Source organism: Daucus carota, chromosome 9, assembly GCF_001625215.2.
Source record: "Daucus carota subsp. sativus chromosome 9, DH1 v3.0, whole genome shotgun sequence".
NCBI lineage: Eukaryota > Viridiplantae > Streptophyta > Magnoliopsida > Apiales > Apiaceae > Daucus > Daucus carota.
In genome coordinates this window covers 32,166,385-32,184,800 of record NC_030389.2, presented here as the reverse complement: position 1 = coordinate 32,184,800, position 18,416 = coordinate 32,166,385, and the positions used below count along the sequence as shown (strand labels likewise).

Genomic DNA, 18,416 nt, shown 5'->3' with positions numbered 1-18,416 from the left:
ACATTAGAATATAGTTTATGAATTTGTCAAATATGTTGTATATTAGAATAAATTCATTGTTTATAGGATAGATTATTTTGCTTCCTTGGTAGAATACTATTTTATGACAAGGGTTATATATTACTTGTATTCATCAGAATAATTAGTCGTAGAATATTTTTTAGGAAATAGTCACCTTGAGTTTTACAGGTTATTGTTTGGTGTTTGCTTAAGGTAACATCGGTTGATCCCACTGATCATGGATTCACTTTGGTGATTGGTATACTGGTCGCTGAATTTTTTTTTCCCTTAACAGGCTAGAAAATGTCAAACTGGTACAATATATCAAGAATAGCATGGGCATTTATAGTCCTTATCACAGGAATATGTGTACATGTGTGCGTCGTGGAAGTTTTATGGTCATATATATTACTCACCAGCACTTGCTCTGTACATGATTTTGTTTAATATCTATTAGCATAAATTTTTTTTCTATCTAATGCAATTTTAACGGTGTTTTGTTTATATGTATAAGGGATAAAGTTAATTATATCTTGCGACATTCTTCCAAGTCTAAGATCAGGGTAGATAGATGACTTCTAAATATAAGAAAAGATATTATTGTGGTTTATATATTTTGGTATGGGGACTCTTTTCTTAAAGCATTATAATTAATAGTAGGAAATTGGTGTATAATCTTCAAAATAACAAGTTCAAAATGAAGGTATTGTTTGGATGCTTCCCTTGGTGTAGCAATAACTTCTACCAAATTATATATTTTTGGAATTAGTTAAGTAGGGTTATTTTAACTTAATTGTCTTGGTTATACAAAACTTACATTCTGTTTCCACTATTTGGATTAGCATACAGAAGACTATTGTCAGATTAATATCATTTTTGTCATTGGAGTAATGTAGACCAATATGAAGATTATGATGAAAAGAAATAAGTATCACTTAATCTTGTATGACATTTAGTCATTGTCTCCTGTTATAATGGTATGGAACATTGTTTACAGGCACATATAGTTGAACATATTTAGAGTACGACTTTAAAACTATTTGCTCTTTCCATATTTTAACTCAAAGTGTATCTCTTACTAGCTCTGTGGAATAACTCAAAGTGGATCATATAAAATTACTCTGGCTCTGCCTCTGGCTCATATGAAAGCACAATCTAAGCCTCAAATAATTCAAAGTGTATCATATGAAACTGAATCCTACTTGTTTATTCAAACTGTAGTTCTCCTTTCATTAATTAAAGCGTTTTAGGGCGTCTCGGTGGTGTAAGCTTTCATTTATTTGCATAAATGAAATACTTGGTTTTGATTTTCCTATTTAATTATTTTATTATCTTCACTACTTCTATCTAAACATGGCAGGTACAAGGTCAGGAGGAAAGAAATATAAATTCAAAAGTTCAAGATCTGCAAAACATGGCAAGTCGCAAAAGAGACTTAAGCAAAATTCTGATGATGAAGTAGAAGAACAGTTGAGCACAGCAGTCTTTGATGATTATTGGAGGTAATATATTCTTGCCAAATTATACAAGTGTTTTCATAACATTTATTTTCTCTGGTCATGCAAATATTTTTTTTTCTATGTAGTTTAATCTGGAAAAGAATACCTTCAGAGAGAATACAAGGATGTCTGTGTTACCATCCTTTATCTTTTCGAAGATATTTGATGAAAAATAAGCTAACAAACTGAAAAAATGGGTATCAAGACAAAAAGTGTTCTCAAGCAGATATGTCTTCATTCCAATGTGCCAATCGTAAGTAAATTAAAGATATGATGTTAGATATGTACTAAACATTCTTCAAACCAATACTAAGAAATTTATATTTGTTCATGACAGAAATCACTGGAACTTGCTCATTATCTGTAATATTGGCGAGGATATGAATTCTGAAACAAAGAGTCCATGCATATTCTTACTGGACTCGCTGCAATTCGGAGAAGCTACAAGACTTGAAACAAAATTAAGAGAGTAAGATCTTATATTAACTATTAATTATAATTTAATTAATTCTTATATATAAATAATATATTGTAACATACAATTTGATATGATGCAAACTTCAGGTTTGTATTTCATTTATATGAATCTGGAAATCGAAAAGAATCTGTTGAGGAAATCTTTAATATACCATACAACATACCATCAATTCCACAACAAGAAGATGGGACTAAATATGGTTATTACATGTTGTTTTACATGTTCAAATTCCTCACTGCTTGTCCCTATCAATTTGACATGTCTAAGGATTGTCCAGGATTTGTAAGTTTGTAAGTTCTTATTTATTGGTTTTCCCTAATCTATATGTTCTTAATTTGTGTTATGATTTATAAAATAAAATGATGTATTTAAAACTTCTCTGTTGTAACAGATGAATGAAGATTGGTTTGATTTGGATGAATTCCAAAAATTTTACGAAGACTTGACATCAGTAAAAGAAAAGGAGTTTAGTTTATCTGACACAACTACAGATAAAAAGAAAGATGGTGAAGGAAGTAGCATTCAAAATATTAACAATGTGAATCATGATATGCTGCAAACACCGCCATCACATGATCTATTCAAATCTAATGATGCCCTCCCTGCACTGGTATCATACACCCCAGAAAGTTCACAAGAAGAGCATAAAATAACTCAATATAAGAAATTCTACACTTTCTTAAGTTTATATTCTTTAGAACTTTCTTTATTGCAAATTGCTTTAAAGAAACATAATGATGTTCTTTAATTATGTCTCCTTGTAGGCAATAAGCCATCCCCTTTGCCAGCAATTCAAAAATCAAAGATCGAGGGTGATGTTTTATTTGTAGTATAAAAGATCGAGGGTGATCTTTAATTATGGTGCCTATAAATATAGTTATTTGTAGGAGTTTTATTGTATTGCAAAAGTTAGAGAGTTGTGTGAGAGATACACAAGAGAGAACTTTTGTGATCAAGTTGAGGGGTTTGTATACAAGAGTGTTGAGTGAGGGAGCGACTCCAATCTTGTAATACATTCATATTTAGTGGATTGGTTGTTTTTACCCTCCCTTGAGGGGTTTCCACGTTAATTGTTGTGTTCTTTACTTTCGTGCTTGTTATTTTGTTTGATTAACGTCAATCTATAGTGGATGCGATCCTAACACACTCTTTCATATATATGCACAAATATGGAATCTGTCTATCTTTTGAATTGTGTAATTCAAATACTAAATCTTTTCCTTTAATCTGGATGATATTAGGTCAAAATTAAAAGAGCCAAGAAACGAAAAAATGTCAAAGAAGAAGAAGAAGAAACAGAAGAAGAGGAACCAACTGAGAACATAAGAAAGCCTGAAACAGACATGCCAAATAAGATATTGTTACGTGCCTACCCGAAAACCTTCACCGATGCTATCCAGGCGTTGACAGAAGATCAGAAAAAATGGGTGACTGAAGCGGGATTTGGCCTTCTCTTATCATTTGCAATGAGAAAAGTTCCGCACTCATTGTGTGTGAATATAATTTGGTGGTAAGATTTGACCAAGGATGAGATGCTCTTCCATGATCAAAGGGTGAAGATCACAGAGCAAGATGTGGCTGATACCCTTGGGCTGCCAAAGGGAGAAAAAGAAATCTGTTTCGAAAAAGGCAAAGTTAATAGAGACAAATTCTCTAGATGGAGAGCGCAATTTCCTGACAAAGATGAAAATAGAATCACAGAGTTGACCGTGTATGAGGCGATAACTAGATCAAGAGTAGTAGATCTTCATTTCAAACAAAACTTCATGATTCTAATGATGAATCTGTTCATATACACAAACAACAGCTCTTTCCTTTGTCAAGATGTTTTGGGATTTGAAGACGAGTTTGAAAACGCGAGCCAGTACAATTGGTGCAAGCTTGTCATAGAATCTCTTCGAACTTCTCATGAGGAATGGTGGGATGATCCTCACAAGAAGTACTACACTGGTTCACTAGTGTTCCTCCTTGTAAGTAAACATAAAATATTAATAATTCGTACTTGTCCTTAATATCTATTGTGCATTAATTTTAACTAACAATGTTTTCAGTTCTTCTACCTTGGCCGAAGCGTCCATACTGAATATAGAGCAGAAAGGACAAGGCATGTTTTCATTGGTTGGAGGGACTCACTCATTGAGAATAGAAACAGAAGTGAATCCATTGATGGAACCTTTTTGAAAGGAGAAATTGTAAGTTCATTTGTCCAATTAATATAATTCTCAACTGATTTCTTTGAAAAATTGTGAAGACACAGCCTATTAATGGATCAGAAGTGTATGTTAATGTTCTTAAAATACATTTCAGGTTGGACCATTGCACAACGAAAACACTGGAGAGAGACAGACTACTAAAAATGTATCACTTGAACAACAAAGGCACCAGGTCTAAATAACAAACATATCATAAACTACATTCTCAATATAAACATATGTGATAAGTAAACTACATTTCTCATTTGTTATTGAACTTGGAAAATTTAGGATGGAAATCAGGATGATGAGGAGGCTGCAATTTTTGAATTGCGTAAAATCAAAGGAAAGTTACCCGCTGAAGATTTTGTGGATGTAAGCTTCTCAATTATATTCTCTAAAAATGATTGTAATTTATTTGGATTTCATGTTTTATATTAAAAAAAAGTTTATGTTCTATAGTACAATATTAATTTTGTGCTTTATGGATAGTTCATGCAAGCTCCTGCATACACTTACATTTATATGACAAATAGGTTGACTACTCAGAATTCATGGCCTCCTAGAGCCTTCTCTTCTCCTCTTCTGATTAGGATCCTAGTGATTTTCCTGTCGGTCACAGAATATTAGATTTACTTGATGCTTGATTCTTTTCTTGCACATTTGGCATTTGCATATCAAGAAACAGAATTTTATCCTAGAAGCACATCGTAAGCTGAATACAGAGGGTTCTTTCCACTCTAACTAGTCAGGTTTTGTAGTTGATTTGTTTGTTGAAACATGTTACATTACTGTTCCGTCGCCTGTTAATTTTTACACTGACAATCAAGAGGGCTTTCGATTCGGTTTCCTATCCTGTTGAAAAGAAGCAAATCACTCAACTTGATTATTAGTCGATCAAGAAGAAAAGATATTACAGCACCATTTTTCCTGTTGAGCTTCCAGCAAGGACCAATTAGCATACATATTATCACCTAAAGGATGAGCAGAACAAACAAGTCACTGGAACTTTACTCCAAGTTGAGATTACACAATCGATGTACTCATCCAGGTTGTGGGGAATGCCCTGAGCCCCTTGGCTAATAATGAGCCTGGTTAAGTCCAATGCTAACACAGTTAGGCGTTAGCACTTGGCACTACATCTCCAACTTATATTACTAACTATAGTTGGAGCTCATCAGTCTTAACCACATAAATATTAAACTGCATCAATCTTATATTGGTCCATATAAATTCTTCTGCTTTTATTAACCACATAAATATGTCTTCTCTTACAGATATTTCAAGAAGGTGACAATTTAAAAACACCGAAAGAAACCTTAAGAGGAGTAGAAATGAGTCCACAACTATTCAAGGAAGCTGAAATTAATACTGGAATCATGTTTGTGACGAGAGATATTAACTTCATGTATGAAGATAATGAAATTATCACTGAAGAGGTACAAAACATTTTTTTATAATTCTATAAAATCTAGTTTCTGTCATGTGATTATATAACGTTTTGAATAATATTATTATGTCTATGAAACTAGGAAATGATGTCACAAGTTGATAAGACATCAAAGAATTGGAATTTGTGTATAAGAAATGCAAAAACAACTTGAAGATGGCAAATGACCTCTTCCCAAACAACCCTAGCCTGAAGCTGTATGAAGACACATTTGCAAAAATGTATCAACCACCAAATCAGGAAGAAGAAGAAGAAGAGCACCAAAGGTATTATAACAACACTTAGAATATAATGTAATTTTTGTGAATGTTTACTTTGATAATTGTATGATTCAATATTCTTATTTATCATATGTCATTCTCTTCTATTCTAGTAATCATTAAAAAATAATTCAATTGACAATAATATATTTTGAAAAACAAAGTCGAACCAGACAGTGACAGAGACCCAGAGTGGCCTTACTGCACGAACAAAGACTGGAAAACAATTGATATTTTAGCGCTTCCAAAATTCGATAAAGCATATAACAAAATGATTGATATCGATGACTTTCTAGGTGATCTAACATTGGGTGGTGAACGTATTGATTTTGATAGATTTGAAAGAGAAGAAGACAATGAATATATTCCGGGAAGACTAAGGAGAGAGGTAAAGGTTGGAGACTCCCAAAAATCACCATATCTTGATCGCACAATTGACTTCAACAGGCAAAAGATTACAAAAGCAGAGGAGGAGGTGTGGAATTGGATCATAGGAGATACATCAGATCCAACGTATGTTTCACTAACATATTTGATTAAATTTAAAAACACATCATTACTTAATCTAGGCAGTACTTTTAAGTATGAATAATATAATATTAATGCAGCCAAATTATTTTCTTCTGGGAGGATGTAACTTGCATGAAGTACCAGATTAAAACTTTTCAATTTAATGAAAGAATATCAACTGTTGTCGTTGATGTATATGCGAGCATCCTGAATGAAGACGAAAAATACAGATCCCCAGACTCTCCACACCGGTTCTTTTGCAACACTAGTATCACGGTATTCTACTAGATGAAATATTTTAGACACAATGAAGGTCTTTCATAATATATAATTTGCACTGATTTCTATTAACTTCTGTAGTTTATATTAACTTGAGATTGTTTCTACAATACAGGGGATGTCATTGACAAAAAGGAACCATGTTGAAACTCCTGAAGAGGCTAAAGCAAAGTATATAAGGTTTTGTTCAAGATTAAATATATGGCTTCTGAAACATGATTCAAAAATTGATGATATCGATCTGGTACATTCTAAGAATTTAATAAATACTTTCAATTTCACACAAAAACACGAACATAGATTGACATAGATAGACTAAATTATATATTTCACATTTATTTATGCATATATTTTTCCCCATCCATGATGTAGAATACTATTATGTTGTCTGTTTCAACATTAAAAATCCATCAATAGAGATCCTTGACAACAATAGAATTGGAGATGGCAGCAATGCAGTCTATGATGGATTACCGGAATGCTTGGTATTTTTCTACTTTTATTTGTAACTATAAATTGTGTTATATGTAATTATGGTTAGCTTAACGGACATTAGCCACATCAATATCATTCATACCACGTAAGTAATTTCTGTGTACAGATTTTTACTCAATTGACGAAATGTACACCTGATTTAAGAAAGTGAGTAAGTGACCTGATTGAGACGGGTTTTAGTGACCAATTTCATTCTACTCTGTTGAACCCAAACCAGGGACTCTTCTAGTTCTGGATAATGACTTGCTTGTAATTATAAAATCTTAATTGTAACTATAATACTTGTTTGCTCTTCTAGTTCTGGATTATGCTTGGTATTTTTCTACTTTTATTTGTAACTATAAATTGTGTTATATGTATTCACAAAAAAATTATTTTCAGCAACAACATTTTGTGACCTACTTGGAAACAAGCAGTCCGGTCAAGAGTAAACAGTTGGGCAGCGTTTCAATTGTTCGACTAGATATGAAATGGCGAACAATGTATAATGAGGTGGATTCTGGAGTGTTTGCCATTAACCATATGGAAACCTACAAAGGCAATGGATTGCGGAACTGGGAATGCAAATTTGCATATGAAAAGGTAAGACCATTCCATGTCTGATTTGAGTTAAATAGTAATTAAATTATAGTCTCACCAAAATGCTATGTGGATACTTTACTCTATTACTGTTGGTATTCAATGTTCTAATATCTATTCAGTTCTAGAATACTTTATGCTCCGAACAAACTAACTAGGTAAAATGATCAATATATTGATGCAGGGAGTTCAACAGAAAAAACAGCTGGAGAAGGCACATCAGATTTACGCCTCAAAGATTATATATTCACCAACAAATCTGTACAAAAACAAAATGGTGAATGAGATCAAGTCGCTGTGTCAACCAAGATGAATAGTACTTGTCTTTGAAAGTACTTGTCTTAGAAAATACTTGTCTTTGAAAGTGATGTGAATAGTGAGATGAAGCAAGTACTTATTTTTGAAAGTGATGTGAATAGTGATCAACTGCTAGTAAAAATATTGCAGATTTTCATTTGCTACGTATTGGAATATGATGCTAGAAATTTTAAAAGAAATACTCTCTTGTAATGTCTGTTTTGCTATCTATCATTCTATCTATAAAAGAATCATTGTTATGTATTAACTTGTGTTAATCTTCATATGGATTGTAAGTTATTAAAAATGAATAGTAAGTTAATAATAGTATTCTTTAGTGGAATCATTATATTTTACCTAAACCAAAAAACCTACAATGTTCACATCAATATTCAATAGTAGAATAATTTAATTTATTAAAAAGAATTTTGGTTTTCACTGTAATACACTTAGATTTTAGTAAGCTAATAATAGTAAGTTAAAAATAGTATTCTTTAGTGGAATCATTATATTTTACCTAAATCAAAAAACCTACAATGTTCACATCAATATTCAATAGTAGAATAATTTAATTTATTAAAAAGAATTTTGGTTTTTACTGTAATACACTTAGATTTTTATAATGTTCTACACTAGAATCATAGTTTTTCATGTACAATAGATCTGTTTTTAGTATTCTATAAAAAAACTCATTACATTCCTCATCATATGACTTAGGTTTATCATAGGAATAATATATCACTTACAAAACTAAATGAAAGCCTAAAAGATTAGCTCAACTAATCCACCACTTTCCGAAAGCGCAAGCAGGCCAAGCCTCAAGGGATGGTACATTAAGCCGAATAATTTACATCATCTCTACTCCTGCACTGAAATACCATGTGAATTTACAAATTTACATCATCTCTACTCCTGCACTGAAATACCATGTGAATTTACAAGGTATCCTCCAACTCATCTGGTACATGCAGCTTCTCTATGGCAGCCTGCCAAAAGATTACAACCTGGACTTTAGGTTGTGCATTCAAGTACATATATAGAATCTGTACAGCCTATAGAATCTGTACAGCCTAGCAAGTTTGGTCAAGCAAATTCATCTATATACCAATAAAGCCAATTGAAAAATAATCCATAGTTATCTCCCCCGCGAGAACACATTGGTCTAAAATCCAAATATCAGACTTTCAGACAATCATTCTTGCTTAGTAAAATTTGTAATTTAATCTCAAGAACAATGTAAAATTTGTTCATTTACATTGCAAGATAATCCAAGAACTATAAACTTGACAAATCCACATTTTTTGGCTCAATCCTTGTTTCTTCTTGTCCGCTGATCCATGCAAACTAGCTTAATATTCCTAAAAAGAGATATATGGAAATAAGTTATAAATTGGAATCAACCTGCCTCAATTAGCATTAGATAAAAATATTTAACAAGCATAATTCCATGGAACTTTAACTTGCAGAATACATGTATTGATGGTTTCGTTAGTGCTAATATGGTCAACACAAATATTAGCAGCTTGCATGATTGGATTTTGCATCTTCTTCTTCAGGCAAGTACGTGAATCGTGATATCCTTCCATCATACAGAATTTGCACACCCTTAATTTCCTCTTCTTTCCATCACAACTTTTTTCTGCAGGACCAACAAGTCTTTTTCGGCTACCTTTATTATTACTTTGGAGTGGTGGATGAACAGTAGTTATAGTTGAAGGCCTCACTCCGAAACATTCTTCTAGCATATCTTCTTTTGTAGCTCTGGAACTTTCAAATTTTTCTTCAACCCTTATTTTCAAACTATTCATCTCATCAAACAAAAACTGCATACCATTAGCATTGTTTGAAACATATTCAATGCATCCTTGGAACACAGTCCATACTTTTTTTGACATATCCCTAATGTTCTGTACATTAGTACTTTCCATCACATCTGAAAATTTTGATTTGCAAAATCTGTCCTCTGCATTTCTCATCCAGCGACTACACAAATACTGATATGGAATTCGTTCAACACCCCATAGACCCAAACAGTAGAAACAATGCCGACAAAGGTATCCCACTCTAGTAAAAAGCTTGCAAGAACACTCCACATTGTTTGTCAAGAACGAAAACTGAACCTCGAAATACTTCTCATCATAAGTTTTATCACGTACAATATACTTACTAACACCATCAACCACAATTGGCTGTCCAGCCAAACTAATATGAAAACAACTAGCTTTAATCTGTTTTTGAACCTTGTAAAACATTGTGCGAGTGTAGAGCTGGGCTGCTTCCTTTTCAATTTCTTTTTCAGTGATAGTCTTAGGTATACATCTATCTCCATCATTAAGTTTTTTATTTTCATAAATCTGTTTCTCAATGGCACTCTCATAGCATATATAGAACTCTGACAGTGTGTCTCTCCTCTGCACAAAATGATTAAAGAAAAAGTTACTACTTTCTGACCTTGATGTCGTTCTGAGCAACGCTCCCATGGGCTTGTCCCGAAAAAAGGCAGGAATCCACGATTCTCTCATAAGGTACATTTCATTCAACCATACATGTTCACTCAATCCAAACTTATTCAACACAAAATTCCAACCTTCTTCAAATTTAGATATCGTCAAATGTGATGACCAAACAAATTTATTAAGTTTCTCCACAAAACCAGATTCCGCACAAAAAACAGGACCAACCTATAATAAAAATATTATTTTTAATGGATTTAGACAAATGAGAAGGTATTTCTAACACACAACAGATAATCGAATTAAGTAGATAATCTACAACTAATCTATTCCTCTAATAGAATAAAAGATAAAATATAATAACTCAAATAATACTAATGAGTATCTATATTACCATCAAACATATAACAGATACAAGTAAATCAAAATCATTTAATTTGCATAAGGCAGATGTATTTGATTACCTTAGCTGTAAACTTTTGCATTATATGCCACATGCAATATCGATGAATTGAATTAGGGAATATCTTGTTGATAGCAACTTTCATAGCCGGGCATTGATCGGTGATAATACATTTTGGTGCCTGCTGAAAGACTTTCAAAAACATCTCGCACACCCATGTAAAATTTGTCGAATCCTCGTCATTAAGCAAAGCAGATGCGAAGGTAACACTTTTCCAGTGATTGTCAACACCTATAAATGGTACAAAAACCATGCCATACCTACAATTACACAATATAAATTATAAAGAAGCAGAGGTGAAAAAATAAAACAAAGAGTATAAACTTATACACATATAAGATTAACATACTTATTTGTGCGATAAGTTGCATCAAAAGACACCACATCACCAAACACTTAATAACTTTGGCGTCCTGGAATATCAGCCCAAAATAGACGAGTAAGATGACCATCCGAATCTGTTTCATACTCATAAGCAAATCCAGCATCTGATGTCTCTCGCTTATTTTGGAAATTTTGAAGCAACATATCCGCATCATGCTTTCCAATATACAACTTAATATCCCTTACCCAATTCTGAAAATCTGTAGCAGTTGCTCCTACATCAGTGTAGGAACCGGCTATAGATTTATAGAGGCTATGCGCTCTATGAGCACCAATATTTGATTTAGCAGCATCTAAAATGAATCGGTGTTGAAGTGAGGAAATAGTTCGATTGATACGAAGAAATTACTTTCCAGATGTGGATGTTAAAGGATGATTGTGACCTTCAACAAAACAAAATATTATATATTGATTAAAACCACCATATTTCAGTTGAACCTTTGCTTCACATTGACATTTTTTTGTAACTGTCCTTCTTCGCCTTCTTACATCAACTCCTGCAGTGCTTGAGACAAGAGACAAATCCGAATTACTATCAGAGTTTTTCGACATAGAAGTTTCATGATCACCTCCCTTCGAACAGACAAAATACTTGTAAACTACAATACCATCTCTGACTTTTTGTGATGACTTGCGAATATCGAAACCACCTTGCCTCCCATATTCAGCATAAAACTTAAAACATGTTTCAATATCTCTAAAAATCTGACCAGAATAAGGCTTCACTTTGTTGTCATCAACCTTTGGTATCGATAATCCACTACTACTACTAAACGAATCATCAAAACCTTCAATAAAATTCTCAACCTCATCATCACGAGCACACTCAACAGTGAAATCATTGTTATTAGCAGTGGAATCAACTTGTAAATCACTGTATCTATTGCAACTGTTATGTAAATTTCCTGGTCAGAAGAAAACTATATTTCAATAGAAAATAGAATAAAATTGCATTCAAAATAAACTAAAAACTTAATTTCCACTATCTATGATTCTCTAGTAGCATAAAAAAAAATTATATGTTCAATAATATAACTATAAGGACTCATATCTGCTATACTTTAGCTGTACAACTCAAACATGTAATATGAAATTAAGTAAATCAACACTTAAAAGAAATCTCATGGTATTCAGAATCCACAACACAAACAAAAATAAAAATAAAGTTTCAAAAACAACTACTAGCTAGTGCAAGTACAATCACAGATTAAAAGAAGTACAAAATCTACTAATTATATTAGCTAAACACAATGAAATTGAAGATAAATACCGGATGATAATTGGATCTCAAATTTTGATTTAATGATATTACCTTGATTCGAAGAAGACGCCATTGTTACTTTACTGTGTTTGACAGAGAGAGGGAGGGGAGAGTGTAAAGGGGGAGGGGGGGACGGAGGCGAGGGAGGGGGTTTTCTGCAGTGAGACTGACGGAGGGAGTGGGTTTGGTTTGGGGAGGGAGAGTGCAGTTGGTTATGAATCAACTGTATCCATTAAGTTTGGGCATTTATTATTATTTTTAATATTGTTTTATTTATTAATGTCTATGATAATAAAAATATTATATAATATTTATGATATTCCATAATAGAATAATCTTCAATTTTCAGATTGTATGTCTTTTTCTGGTTTCAAAACAAAACTGTATGTCCTCAGCTTATTACGTTAAACCATGTTAAGTCGTAAATCATAATTTTTAAACATGACCATAGAAGACTCAACCCCTGTGTACAATTCCAAGCACTGAACAGCAGATAATGGTATAATATCATTGTAGTGAAAACACAGAATAAGATACAACCATACTTATATGAAGACTAGCTCTATAAAAACCATACACTGTAGGTTGAGACATAAAATAGTAGTTCAAAAACAACATGAGTGCATGGTAAATAAAGAGGTACAGCCTAACTATACAAGTCATCTTCATCAGCTCCGCCAGCAGAAGTTGCAAAAGGATCATATGCAGTAGCTGTAGCACTAGTGTCTGCAAATCGGAATTCAGAACCAAATCCTCTAGACTGCTGCAATGTTTGAGCAAATGCTTGATATTTGCGATACTGGTGATTTCCTGAGGCATGACTAGACGACCAGGCCGCAGTAGTTCAGGATCAATAATATCAAGCCTGTTAATAGCTCCAATGATAAAAACCGTTTTCTTAGTGGACATTCCATCCATTTCAGTCAAAAGTTGATTTAAAACTCTATCAACAGCTCCACCAGCATCTCCAGAATTGCTTCCCCTCTGTGATTGATTAATAAACAAGTGTAAATTAGAAGTGTCCAAACAGCAACAAATATTTAATATACAAGAATTTATAGTTAAAAGCAGTGAAAACAAACCTGAGTGGCAATATAATCTAGTTCATCAAAGAATAGCACACAAGGGGCAGATCCACGAGCCTTGTCAAATAGTTCTCGTACATTTGCCTCACTCTTTCCAAACCACATGGTGAGCAACTCAGGGTGCCTTGATACTAATAAAATTTTCTTGACATTCATTGGCAATAGCTTTGACCAGCAAGGTTTTCCCACATTCATTAATCTTTGTAAATGACAGAAATCCCTGGCAATATATACTTGTTACAGTTACAAAAGCCAAAATTACCTCTTGAAGCTCTCTCTTAACATTATCCAGGCCACCAATATCTTCCCAACTAACATTGGGAACCTCGACAACCTGCTCAACAAAAAAATCATGATCAACTACTAATCAAAAGAGAATCGATCCTAAAGAAGAACATAAAAGCTACCGGGAAACAACTTACAGTTTCACGCAGAGCAAATGGATTGCTAGCAATAATGTATAAACTACTCTATAAGAAAATAATATTTAAATGATTAATTATATTCAAGAGTAGAAGTGTGTAAGTATCAGTAGAAGAATTTTTGCTGTTCTGCACAAGAATGTTTTGCACTATAAAAGTAGATACAAAATCAAAATTTACATTTGCTTGGAACACAAATTACACAATTTCTTCAATATGTGACACAAACTCAAATATTTACATACTATTTCAAGCATATTTACATTAGCAAAAAGTATTGCTTCTATACATAATTTGATTCAAGATACTACATCGAAATCTAGTGTCTTTTTCTCAACTTTTTCGGCAAATTTTACAGCTTCAAACCACCAACCATCTTTCAGGCAGCTATCCACAATGTCTATCGTCTTGTTATCAACATTATGCTCATAAATTTCATGACGCTTAACACCTTCAAAAAAAATGGTTGTATCAGGTACAATTTCTTCAGGAACTGGACGTAGTGGAGAACGATAACCTGTTATAACATTAACAACAATATTTAAAATTGATTATATTTTTCAAACATTTATTTGTATAACTAATAGTGACACATAAGTTAATAACCTCTGCAATTTGGATCATGACATTTTTGATAATAACCAGCTCTTCTTAGATCAACAACATAAATAACTACAATGTACAAGTCAACTTACAATCGAAATAAAATAACCAAACTCAAAGCTACAATATAAAATCAAAAATAGATACTACTAAGTGGGATAAAATGTATCATGATTGCTTTTGTGTTGTCTACCAATTCTCTCACAGTATCTATTTTTGACATATTATACACCATTATACCATACTCTGAAAACCAATGCCAACTGTGAATTTTTCCTGAAAAGAACACGTAATATCCAACCTACTAATCATATAAACGATTATATATTCAAGTATCAATAAATATATATTCTTCTTATGTTTCTAATATTCAATTATACATAAATCAAAATCACTTAATGGATACCTGATATATTTCCTAAGGAGCCAACAGACTCTACAAACATATCCAAAAGTGGAAATGGTGATCTCCCTGTCTGAAATATTCTTGACGAATCAATCATGCAAGAATTTGACAGAAGATTTCTTGGGACTCCATAATCTTTATGCAAGTTGACATGAACCTGAATCGAATTACACTTTATTTTAATTTAAAATAAAATTAGCAAATATGCAAATCACAACGATTATAAGGGGAATGGACACATTCTATCAAACAAAAGACTTTCAGAGGTGATAATAGTTACTTGTGTAGCAAATTGGAGAGTCTTTGAACAACCAATATCCATTTCACATATAAGAATCTTTTGAACATCAACATCCACTTTGCAGATCAAAGATGCCATAAACATATCTTCCTCACTCTGTTTTAGGTAGACCCGTCAAATTTTCACACGACACGAAAACGACACGAAAATTTAGTGTTTGTGTTTGCATTTTGAGTACACGACACGAAAAGATACACGACACGAAGTACACGACTGAGATGTCGTCCCGGTTTTGTGTTTACCCTTCGGGTACACGACACGACACGACACGAGATACACGAAATAAATATAATTTAATAGTTAAATATTAATATTTAATTATATATATGTATATTTATAATAAATATATGTATATTTTCTTTTAAAATAATACATAGTTTATAATATTGTAAGTGTAAATGATTTAAATATATATATTTCATACTATTTTGTAAATTTTTTGCCTAGAAATCTAATATTTACATTAATTTATATATTTATTTATATTTATAATTAAATTCGATTTTACACGAAACACGACTCGAGAACGACACGAAAACGGAGGTACACGACACGAAAATACACAAACGCTAAACAGGTCGGTTTTGTGTTTGGCCTTTGAGTACACAACACGAAAAGGTACACGACACGAAAGTACACGATCTGCACGAATTGCCAGGTCTAGTTTTAGGAATATTTCATTTCATGTAGTTGAGTAACAAATATAAGCATAGGACAAATAACAACTTAGAGTCTTAGTCTAGTATTTTACCATGAACCTGCACTTAAAACGTCCAGTAGGTACAAGTATAGAAGTCTTTCGTGCTTTTGAAGACAATGGTAGGCGAAAGCATCGATTTCTGGAATACACTGCTCTATCAATAAAAACTTCTTTATTCACATGAGATGAGTTCCTATCTTTTAATATGAACAATTTTTCGAATCTTCCATCTCTTCCCCTTTCATTTTGTATCCTTGAGCAAATCTAAAATTCAAAAAAATATGAAAGCTTCATCAGTTTTCTGATTAAACAATACAAATCCCAAGAACCTAAACCTTGATGAATAATATCTAATTTAAATCTGAATTACACCTCACCAACAAATGCACCAGCATGTCGGTTGTACTTAAAAGGGAAACAAATTATTATATGGCAAGAAAATTTTTTTGCCAATAATAGTATAAATACATAATCAGAATCCAACTTATAATTTGTTAAAAAAGACTGTTTATGTCAAAATAATACCCTGTTTATGTCAAAATAATACCTTCTGTTGATGAATCAAGTTCAACAACACACTCTTTATCTTATTGAATTCCAAATCAAAATAAAGGTGGCATGGTAATCCCTAATCACAAAATGAAACTTTAAAACACATTAGATAAACAAGAACTCACTAATTACACTGTGTATTACACTAATACTACATAATGCAATGGAACATAATTACCTCCTGAATAACTTCATAATGATGACGATATTTGGGATTCATGTTCTTGTACCTATGATTACATGACAAATTTATAAGTTATAGCAACCATAAACATCAAAATTACGTAGATATATTAAACCAAATAAAAAAAGATTATAAGAGCCTTCGCCAAAACTCCTTATAGCTTGAAACAACAAACCTCCTCTGACCATTAACATGGTCTTGATAGCTAAAAATAAAAACATTGCTATGTTCTTTTTGATAACTAATAGCTTGCTCTTGTCTAGGAAATGTTACCCATACTTCATTCCTGACAAATATCATATGCAACAATAAAGCTTAATAATAGTTCATTGATAATTGTAAAAACAAAACTAACTAAAACCACATCATAACATTTATCCAATGTACCTTACTGCATTTTGTTCACTAATATCATCACGAATCTCGTGTAATAATCGCAGCACTCTATCTGGCAATGATTAGGACCATGAAATGGACTATATTAATTATAAGTTTAAACATTCAACTATAAATCAACAATTTTATTCCACACTAGAATAAATATTAAAAACATTGCAGATAACAATATCTAATCTGATTCTATAGTAGAAGCATTAATTAAACAGTATAAATAATTATAAAATCACCAAATCAATTCTACAGTAGAATCCAAATCCAAATTAATTATAAGATACAAGAACATAAAAATCTCATGTGTAATATTATTCTACGATAGAACATAAACAACCTATCAAGATTATAATCAATCCAGTATACAAGTTCAACAATACAATCACAAATCACATTCAAAATAACTAAACAACATATATGACTGTGAAATTGTAACTTTACACAATCTCCAACGATATGCAGCTTGAAAAAATGAAAATCAATTAGAATAAACAATACACCTGATAAACTTGGAACATCACCGACTGATTTGATGCTTTCAGATCCATTGTAAGAATAATCCATACTTCGTTTGCAAGAAAAAGAGTAGAGAGAGAAAGTGCGAGAGAGAAAGAAAGAGCGTTGAGAGAGAAAGAGAGAGAGTAGAGAGAGAAGTGCGAGAGGAAGCTTTGAGAGAGAGAGAGAGAAGTGCGAGAGAGAGCGTTGAGAGAGAGAGACAGAGAGTAGAGAGAGAAACGCGTTTGACACAACGGTCGACTAGCAAAAATTTCAGTTTTTATTCAAATATTACCAGCCGTTGGATAAGATACAAATGAAGGGTGGAGATTGAATTAAAGGTTTACTATGTAACTCTATATAAGATGTCCCTCCCTAGAATTTTACCCTATATATATATATATATATATATATATATATATATATATATATAGGGTTGCACTCCACACAGAATACTTTAAAAAAAGAACAACACAGAACACTATCATAACATTTTATTTTTCACAAAGAATGATTTGTTAAGATTATAATTATATAGTTAAACACCATTTAAACTTAATATATGAAATATAACATCCAAATTCATCCACATTATTACTATGAAATATTATAGAATCCAGAACAGAATCTAAGATAGAATCCAGAATGGAATCATATATATATTTTTTGCACGAATAA

General features: G+C 32.3%; 1 protein-coding gene and 1 pseudogene across 1 annotated transcript; both read right to left on the bottom strand.

Annotated features, from left to right (window-relative positions):
- Positions 1-9,469: 9,469 nt before the first annotated feature.
- Positions 9,470-12,673, bottom strand: LOC108201425 (protein FAR1-RELATED SEQUENCE 5-like). Its single transcript, XM_064085376.1, has 5 exons — positions 12,652-12,673; positions 11,723-12,244; positions 11,360-11,632; positions 10,957-11,186; positions 9,470-10,720 (listed from the first exon to the last, which is right to left on the bottom strand). The coding sequence occupies exons 1-5, from the start codon at positions 12,671-12,673 to the stop codon at positions 9,470-9,472; spliced, it is 2,298 nt and encodes a 765-aa protein (XP_063941446.1).
- Positions 12,674-13,246: 573 nt separating this feature from the next.
- LOC108201427 (uncharacterized) lies at positions 13,247-17,807 on the bottom strand (annotated as a pseudogene).
- Between the last annotated feature and the right edge of the window lie 609 nt (positions 17,808-18,416).